Source organism: Echinops telfairi, unplaced genomic scaffold (assembly GCF_000313985.2).
Source record: "Echinops telfairi isolate 266 unplaced genomic scaffold, ASM31398v2 ScPeMD7_7457;HRSCAF=8495, whole genome shotgun sequence".
Lineage (NCBI taxonomy): Eukaryota > Metazoa > Chordata > Mammalia > Afrosoricida > Tenrecidae > Echinops > Echinops telfairi.
This window is the reverse complement of record NW_022111357.1, coordinates 8,446,229-8,456,376: the sequence shown is the minus strand read 5'-3', so window position 1 is coordinate 8,456,376 and position 10,148 is coordinate 8,446,229. Positions and strand designations below refer to the sequence as shown.

Below are 10,148 nucleotides of genomic sequence, written 5' to 3'. Positions count from 1 at the left end.
GGGCTTAAGTGGAGAGCAAATGTTTTGAGAATGATGAGGGCAATGAATGTACAAATGTGCTTTACACAATTGATGTATACATGGATTGTGATAAGAGTTGTATGAGCCCCTAATAAAATGATTAAAAAAAATAAACTCAGATCATATTTAATTAGACTAATTGTAATCACTGATTTCTATCAGGTCTCATCACTGAGCTCAAAAGTGAGAGAAGAAAGAAGTCTACAATATGCAAGCTAGCATAAACAGCTTAGTGGTAAACAGAAATGGGGACGAGAGAGCTGCCTTAAGCTGTGTAGTGTTTCAGGAGTAAGCCATAAGCTAAAAAAGAACAGTAAACAATCAAAGATGTATTTTACCAGGGAAAAAACCTAACTGAGAACATAAGTAAAAAATGATCAACTCACAGGTGGAGAAAAATAATGACTCAGGAAACTACGCATAAGTTTTTATAGCTGTTACTTTGTAGTTTTTCCACATAGGGTTTTTTTTTCTTTTTGTTAAAAATAAATAATTATACATGGACACTGAAAAAGACCTGGAAAACATAGAAAAGTATAAAGAGGAAATAATTCCACTACAGATAGATAGATGCATTTAGTTATCTCTTTTATCACTTTCTATTATATAGTATTTTTTCTTTCTTTTCACATAATTGGCATCACAGTGAATATACAGTTGTTATCCTTTTTTTTTTAACTTGTATCCTGCTTTTATCGATTAACATTAGGAGCCTTCCCCCCACCCCACCCCTGAGTACTTACTGTTTTTCACAGATGCCTTCCCTGGTGGTGTAGTAGGTTTCTCATTGGGCTGCTAACCCACAAGTTCAGAAGTTAGACTCTACCAGTGGCTCTAAGGGAGACAGAAGAAGCTTTCTGCTCCCATAAAGATTCACGGCCTCAGAAGCCTCAGGCAGTTTTATTCTGTCCTCTAGAGCAGTGGTTCTCAACCTTCCTAATGCCAGGATCTTTTAATATAGTTCCTCATGTGGTGGTGACCCCAAACCATAAAATGATTTTCATTGCTACTTCATAACTAATTTTTCTACTGTTATGAATTGTAATGTAAATATCTGATATGCAGGATGTATTTTCATTGTTACAAGTTGAACATAATTAAACACAATTACAGTGATTAATCACAAAACAGTATGTGATTATATATTGTGAAATACTTGTGTTTTCCGATGGTCTTAGGTGACCCCTCTGAAAGGGTAGTTAGATCCCCAAAGGGGTAGCGACCCACAGGTTGAGAACTGCTGCTCTAGAGTAACTATTAGTAGGGAATCAACTCAATGGCAATGGGTGTGGTGCTCTTCTAAAATATGAAGTTTGGAAGTATTTTACCTTGTGGGCATATACAATTTTACCAATCTTCTATTTTTGGGTTATTTGTAGCTGGGTTTCCCAACATAAAGTAAATTGTTGGTAAATGATCTCATTCATCACTATCTGAATTATGTCCTTGAGATAAAGTCCTAGAAAGACAATTCCTAGGTCAAAACTATTAACTTTTTTATAGGTCCTTCATATTTATTCCCCAAAACTCACTGTTTAAACTATCCATCACTCTATGAGGGCAACCACACCACTCCTTGGCAGCACTAGGTATTTTACTTTAGTCTTTGTTAATATGATAGATTAAACAGAGTGTCTCATTTTAATCTGCCATTCTTTGATTAGTAATAAGAGTGGACACTTTAAATATTTTTATTAAGTTGCAAATATTGACCTGTCTGGAGCAACGAAGAGTGAAAAAAATCAGAGCTGCATAGAAATAATTAGTCCAATGGACTAATGGACCACATGAACCTTAGCCTTAACAACCCTGAGACCAGAAAAACCAGTGCTAGCTACCACTACTAACCACAACAGGAATCACATTAGGTCTTGGATAGACTGGGAGAAAGTTGTAGAACAAAACTCAAATTATTTAAAAAAAAAAAAAAAAGACCTGGCTTACTGAATTCTACCAGATAGAGACTATAGAACCCCTGAGACTATGACCCTTAATCATCCTTCAGGTCTGCAATTGAACTCCCCCCAGTGACTAATTTTCAGCCCAACAAGGCAGGTCTATAAGGGAAATAATAACACTACTTAAGCATTCCTTAGAATAATGAACCATTTTAGATCAAAAGGGTGATATTTGCCCAAGAATAAAGTTCAGAAGGCAGAAAGGGTTAAGAAAGAAGGAGAAGAACATGATAGTGGGACAAGAAGAAAGTAAAAGGAAATAGAAGAACTAAGAGGCAAGGGGCATTTACAGAGCTCTAACTACAGGCATATGTAAATAGATTTTTATATAATGATAGGGAAATAGATCTCTGTACATATATTTATATGTTAAGTATTAAGGTAGCAGATGGACATTGGGCCTCGACTCAAATATTCCTCATCACAAGAATACTTTGTTCTAATAATCTGGCATTCTGTGATGCTTACCTTCCCCACACAATCGTTGACAACAAAATGGGTGCATAAGGAAATGTGGTGAAGAAAGCTGACGGTGCCCAGCTATCAAAGGATATAGCATCTGGGGTCTTAAAGACTTAAAGATAAACAAGTGATCATCTACCTGGGAAGCAACAAAGCCAACATGGAAGCACACCAGCCTGTGTGGTCATAAGGGATCAGGTATCAGGCATCAAAGACCCAGAACAAAAAAAATCATATCAATGTGAATGAGGGAAGAGTGTGGGGTGGAGACCCAAAGCCCATCTGTATTCAATTGGACATCACCTTACAGAAAGGTCACAGGAAGAGCCAGTCAGGGTGCAGTATAGCACCGAAGAAACATACAACTTTCCTCTAGTTCTTCAGCGCTTCCCCTCTCCCCGCCCCCCACTATCAGGACCTCAATTCTACCTTACAAATCTGACAAGACCAGAGCATGTACACTGCTACAGATAAAAGTTTGCAACACAGGGAATCCAGGACAGATAACCCCTCAGGACTAATAATGGGAGTATCGATACCGGGAGTAGGGGGAGGGATAGGTAGGGGGAGAAAGAGGGAACTGATCACAACGATCTACATATAACCCGTTCCTAGGGGGATAGACAACAGAAAAGTGGGTAAAGAGAATAAGACATGGGGGTTGAAGGGTAATTTATAAATTATCAAGGGTTCACAAGGGAAGGAGGAGGGGAATGAGGAGCTGATACCAAGGGCTCAAGTAGAAAGAAAAGGTTTTGAAAATGATGATGGCAACATGTGTACAAACGTGCTTAACACAATGGATGGATGGATTGTGATAAGAGCTATATGAGCCTCCAATAAAATGATTTTTTTTTAAAAGAAAGGAGGAAAAATGCAAATGGGAACACAGGTGGATGTGAGATAACTGATATGATATTGTGGGGAATACCATCAATGATATGAAAGAAAATGTGTACAAATTGTTGGATGGAAAATTGATTTGTGCAATAAATATCCACCCAATTAACAATAAAATTTTTTAATAAATCTGTTCATAAACATTATAATTTTTTATTTATAGAACCATTTCTTCACTTCCTTTACCAACTTTTTTTTTTCTATTAGGATAGTGCTTTTGAAAGAATGGCATGGTAGAAGCATCTGACCTCTTCATTGAACTTCAAGAGGAGGAGAGAGGGCCATTTTCTGCAACAGATCAAAGCTGAAGCAGAAGTCAGATATGCCTCCACTCTCCAATCTTGTTACTAATTTTGACACCAATCATTTCTCCCAGGACACTCCCTGATTCTCTGTTAGGTTCAATAATTTTGTGCAATGATCACAGAGAACTCAGAGACATTAGTCATGATTATGGCTGTAAGGTGTATTAGGAAAGTAACAGGTAATAATTCAGGTTCAGGAATGCTTAAAAAAGAGTTCTTTAAAAAAAAAAAAAAAAGAGTTCTTTAATCAGGATAAATTCTTCTCTGTGGCCTTGGCTGGTCAGCCCAGAGTGCCCAGAGGCACTCAGGAAGTGGCTCAGCTCCAACTCTAGCTCTAGGGTCAGCAAACCTAACTCCACCAAGAGGCACCCTACTCTTTCAATAAGCCTCCTGCCCAAAGGTTCTCAACTGTCTTGCTTCATGAGCCAAGACACCCAACACATTGGCTCTTGCCAGTCTCCTAATTTTGCTGCCATCATTTCTCTGCTGCTGCTTCTCTCTGTCTCTTGTTATCTCCAGCATTTGCAGCTCACTCCATATACGAGGGGTACCCTCCAAAAAATGGAAAAGCTCTGCTAAATGGAACTTTCATAGTATGCATTTTTCCCACTAGGTGAGCATCAAGCAACTTGCTCTGAGTTACTGCACCCAGTGGTGTCGCCTGGGAAGGTTCTCTCTGGTCACAATTCTTTCGTAAAAGCAATTTTGCTTGAACTTTGTTTTTTTGTGATAGCTGATTTGCAAGAACAGCTTATGGCTGTGAAATTTTGCTGCAGAAACTGTTGCGATATTGAACACAGCTTACAAGGACAGTGCTATGGGAAAAACTCCAGTGTATAAGTGGTTTTCTCATTTCAAAAAAGGTGAAATGTCAATTGATGATAACCCTCCTTCTGGACATCCGGCAACTTCCCAAAGACACAAAAATGTTGAATCGTAGTGCATTTGGAGTTCATTCCACCAGGTCAGACTGTTAATCAAGCTTTATATTTAGAGATTCTAAAAAGATTGCATAGTGGTGTGCCACACTATTTGTGGCAGACAGGAGACTGGTTTTGCCACAACAATGCACCTGCTCATACAGCCATCTCAGTGTGCCAGTTTTAGGCCAAAAAAAAACTCAGCATGCCTCTCTTGCCCCATGTACCTGACTCACTTGACCTTGCTCTGTGTAACTTCCTTTTGCTTCCAAGAGTGAAGAGAGACACGAAAGGACGGTGATTTGATGACGTAGAAGAGGTGAAGAAAAAAACAAAGGGAGGTGCTGTCAGCCATCTAAACAGATGAGTTTGAAAAATGTTTCCAAGAATGGAATCGCAGATTTGACAAATGTATTAAGTGTAATGGAGAGTTCTTTGAAAGTGATAAGGTTATTTTTTTTTTAATGTTTTTAAATAGATAGCTTTGGGGGAAATTTTTCCAGGTTTTTTTTTTTTTTTTTGAGGGGGGTTACTCCCTCATATACTTCCTGGGTAGAGGAAGTTTTTAGCACAGGGATCCTGGGTTCAAAGGTGTGCTTGCTCTATTGCCATCTCTTCTTGGTACTTATGAGATTCCCTTTCCACCCAATCCCCTGCTCCATTTCCATAAGCCCCTGAATAGCTCATTTGAAGCCTAGCAGGATGACAAAATTGACCAATTCCCTCATGAGGGTTCCATACACCTTACTTGCCTGGTTCCACCCTCACATGGGTACTGTACACTTCATTTGCATTATTAGCAAGCTGTTCAATCCCTTTTGTGGGGTCATAAGCACCTTATTTGCATAGTCCCATCCAATCATTAAGAAGCCCTAGTGTGTAGTTAGGAGTCCTGGTGGTGTAGTGGGCTACTCATTGGGTTGCTAACTATAAAATGAGCAATTTGAAACCACCAGCTAGCAGAAATCGAGGCATTCTACTTCTGTAGAGATTTACAGTCTCAGAAACCCTACGAGGGCAGCTCTACCCTGCCCTATAATGTCACTATGAGTTGGAATCTACTTGATGGCAGAGGTTTTTTGATTTGATCATTTGTTGTGAGTTATAAGACTATGTCAAGAAAGTCCATATAAAAACAATAAAGCGCACTGCAGGTTTTTGAAAAATGGGCTTGAAAGAGCTACCAAAGATTAAAATACACAACAAACTTATCTATTATTTCAGTTTGATCTACTTCCATGTTAAAAGCTCCAAGCTTTTTTTTTTTTAATCATTTTTTTGGGGGCTCGTACAGCTCTTATCACAATCCATACATCCATCCATTGTGTCAAGCACATTTGTACATTTGTTGCCATCATCATTTTCAAAACATTTTCTTTCTACTTGAGCCCTTGGTATCAGCTCATTTTCCCCTCCTGCCCCCCAACCACCTTCCCTCACGAACCCTTGATAATTTATAAATTATTATTTTTTCATGTCTTACACCAATCGATGTCTCCCTCCACCTACCCAAACTTTTCTAAAATGGAAAGAGTACAATCTAATCCCCACTAGCACTCCTAACAACGTTTGCATTTTTATAATCAATCTTCTCACCAGAGTCCTGTTTATATGCATCAAGTAAAGATTAGCCGTGGGGACTCACGAGTTTGATGAAGTCCAATGAAACCACAATGCTATTTAACCAAGCACTAGATTGGAAAATTTAGAAAGACTCAGCATTGCCACTACCCCACCCACCCACTTTGAATCTCTCAAATAACAAGCTTCCTATAATGGTCCAGGTAAAAAACAACAACTGTCTTTGGTCCTCCAAAAAAAAGACCAGCAGTGGGTGGAAAGCAGAGAAGCAGAAAAGAAAGCATGAGCTTTAGAGCTGACGACCCTGGGCGTAGATTCCTGCCCTGTCATGTCCTTACTGTGTGGCCTCTCTGGGCCTCGATTTCCTCATCTATAAAATGAGAATAAAACTATGTGTTTTCGGATTCTTTTGAAGATTAAATGAGGTAAAATATGTAATGTTTAGAGCTAGAAGCTCAGTATGTGGTCCACTTCAGAAATGAAATTTTCTGATACTGGTGGTGCGAAGTCAGTTACTTATTTAATTCAAATTATCTTACCCAAAAAATATTGGCCTGCAGTAGTCAGCTGTCCTAGCAAAACATCATCTGGCATAAACACATTTAGGTCAGCTCTCTGTCAATTGCAATTCCAACTGCTATAATTATGTAATCACCAACCACCACTGCAGGACAACAAAAACACCAAAGCTGATGTTACCGAAATTGCTAAATACAGTAATTACTTGATTTTCAAGATCATGGCCACCAATTCCTTTGGGGACAAAACAACAACAGAAACTTTCACAGTTATAGGAGCAAAAGTCTGATTATGATTATCCCCAACAGAGCTCTCCACAGCAAAGGCCTCTCGGTTACTGCCCTGAACGGCAGCATACACAGAAGTCTTTCTCAAATCGCTGTGTTCTCACAATCGGAACTCTGAAAAGGAACAATGCCAACAAAAGAACCGACAGGAAGTAAGAAAGAAAGAAAGAGAGTTCTCTTGAAATGTAGCCTTCTTGGCATGGTTTCCTGGCAAGAGGCTCTAGACTGATGAAATAATCCATAGGAGGAAAGCACACCTTATGAAATCAACCAGCATGGCCCCTTTCTGTGGAAAAACAAAGAACACATCCTCCCTGCGAGTGCAGATTCTGAACAGAAGGGGAAGGAGAAAGGGTAGGGAGCAAAGTACCACTGACAAAGCACTTCTTTTGCACAGTGTTGTACTGCACACTTTAATTACACTATCCTATAAATTAAGCTACAAGGGAGATAGATATTATCCTTCCTTAAAATAAAAAAATATGTAATTTTTACATTTGTTACATTTACATATTCTCTGTTGAGAATATACACAGCTAAACATACACCAATTCAACAGTTTCTCCATGTACAATTAAGTGGCACTGATTATATTCTGCCAATTTAATCCCACTTATATACGTCTATAAAGAGTAATATGCTCAAGTTTTAAGATTAATTCATTTTTGGTTCAATTTTAAAGATTATCTCAGAACACCTATCCACTACGGCTTCAGAAAGTCTGGGGTCCATGAGAATCTGAAATTCTGTTCTGCATTTTCTCCCTTTTGATCAGGATTCTTCTATGGACTCTTTGAACAAAATGTTCAGTTCTGGTCTCGTGGCAAGAGATGCAGTTGTTCACGCATCTCAATGAGCTTCACGGCATTCTGTTTCCCCTCCCATTCCCAGCTCTCCATCCTCCTCTGTTCTTTTCATTATGCCTTCACCAAACCTCAATACGATCCTGCTGATTCTTCTTGATAAAAAAGAATTAAACTTAATCTTTTGTCCCAGATGAAAACAAATAAATCCTAGCAAACTAAGTGTCCACCAAAAGGAGGGCCATATTGTGTGTCTGCCCAGGACGGTAGCATGCTGAGAAGGTTTTCTCATGGCTGCTTGCTCACACTCCACACTCTCAAAGGAATAAAGCCAACCAAAGAACTGACAAGAAAATAGGACTTTCAGAAAGTCTTTCACATGAACAGACTCATACACAGAACACCTTTTTCTTTCTTTCCAAGCTTAAATCTATCGAGAAAACCGTACCTGTTGGCAATGGCATAGTACTGAAGCAGAAACAGGTGTAAAACAGGTACAGACTTCTCAACCACCTCACGGGTGGCTGCCAACAGTAGCTTGATAAAATCCAGGAAGCAGGGCCTGGCTTGACTGCCAAGGCCTTCCCCATGGTCTTCCAGATAAGTGAGACCAGTACACTAGAGAGAGAGAGAAATTATTCACCAATTAATAGCTGATTTCTGAAAATGTGTAATGCTAGAAAATGTGAAACATTAGAGGAGGAAACATCCCAAGTCTGTCTTTCACTGCTCATTCCTGCCCATAAACTTCACACCTGAGCTTTGACACAACCTGTAATTATCAGGATAACATAGCAATGGATAATGAAATGAATCCCTTATAAGCCTGAAACACTTTATATTCCATTATTGGCTAGTCTAAGAGCAAATCAGCTTTTAGAGCCCCAGCCAGAAAGAGAGATCTGAATTTTAGTTCCAGCTCTGTTCCCACCAGCTTTGACTTTGACCAAATACTTTCTATTTATAAAAAAGAGATTGATCATCAAAGACCTGAGAGTTTTGTGTGACACATACACTCACCTGTAATGTCCCTGACACTATTATCTTAAAAATCAATCCAATGAAACAGCCATGTTACCTCTCCAGTTCCTACATAATTTGCAATTCTTGGCTTAAATTCATACCTACAGATATATTTTACACAGCCCTTATGATGTGGCCAGATAACTTAGGGCCCTTGCAGCAGAAAAATTGGTGCAGCTTAAATTTCTTCCTTTTTACACAACTTCACCATATTGTCTAATTATATGAATTTTGGCAACATTCAGAGAGCTGATTGTGTTCTTTAGAAGCAATTGAAGAATCTTCTGTCCTAAGTGTGCACCTGTCAGTCACACTTGGCAAATGCCCAAGGTGACAACCCCACCCCACCCTCACCCTCAAGCCAGCATTCAGGGAGACTTGACTGGCATTGCCTAGGTTGGACATCAATACTGACTAAATACAAGGCACCCACACAGAGAATTGCAGAACTGAGGTGCAGCCCACCCAAGAAAGGCTTTCACTGAGGACTTTGTTTTTCTCATTTACTTCCATCCATTCCTATTGCTACATGTTTTGTAGTTTATATTAGGGAGCAGGGGGCAGAATGGAGGTGTGTGGGCTGTAGACACTTTCAAGAGATTAAGAAATGGAGCTTAATTTTCTACAGCCTTCCACACTGGAAAGGGTGGAATGTGCGAGTGAGTGTGCATGTCTATGGATAGTACCCAACACTGCTCTGCTGCCACAAAAGGATTTTAAACTCAAAGTGACTCAACACCTATCATCAATAGCCTGACAGGTAGGCGATAGAAGCTTAAAAGAAATGAATAGGTTTCAGAAACAGGAGCAATAAACACCGTTGGGCTAGCTTAGAAGAGCTGTTTTACAAAACCGTGCAAAAGAGGGAGAGCTAATTTCACTTGATTGCCAAACCTGTCATTCCTGGGGCAACCTACAATTGCTTAAGGACACAAATCACCCCTAGGGTCCAGTCAAAGGCTAGCTGACCAGAGGCAGGCACCAGAACATCCCACCAAGCTTCTAAAGGGTTCGTTAGAGAACCAAGGGGTAACAGCCCAGGGAAGGAACACACACCCCCACAATCCTTCACAAAATGAAAAATCTAGAAAAGCTTGCAATAGTTCTGGCATTTAGGGCGTTACAAGTACGCCCGAAATAAAAGCACTCTGGTGCAGCAGCTGTTCAGACAGAGCAGGGGGTAATGTTTACTTAATACTTCAGGTTGATGGGGGATGTATCATAGTTCAGTCTGTCAGCTACATACGTGGAACTCCATTTATGTACACAGAGATAAGATATGTTTGAACAACGACAGAGCACGTCTGAAACAGCCTATTCAGTCGGTATGAGTAATCAAGAATCGAGCTCCCGTGGAGGGGTAGGGGGG

The 10,148-nt window shown here is 39.7% G+C and overlaps 1 protein-coding gene across 3 annotated transcripts in view; it reads right to left on the bottom strand.

Annotated features, from left to right (window-relative positions):
- Positions 1–10,148, bottom strand: part of KIAA0319L (KIAA0319 like) — a 133,113-nt gene that overhangs the window by 121,935 nt on the left and 1,030 nt on the right. For all 3 annotated transcript variants that reach the window (XM_045298891.1, XM_045298892.1, XM_045298890.1), the window contains exon 2: positions 8,205–8,374. In XM_045298891.1, coding sequence (XP_045154826.1) covers positions 8,205–8,346 — 142 coding nt within the window. In that variant the 5' untranslated portion in view covers positions 8,347–8,374. The remainder of the gene's footprint in view (positions 1–8,204; positions 8,375–10,148) is intronic.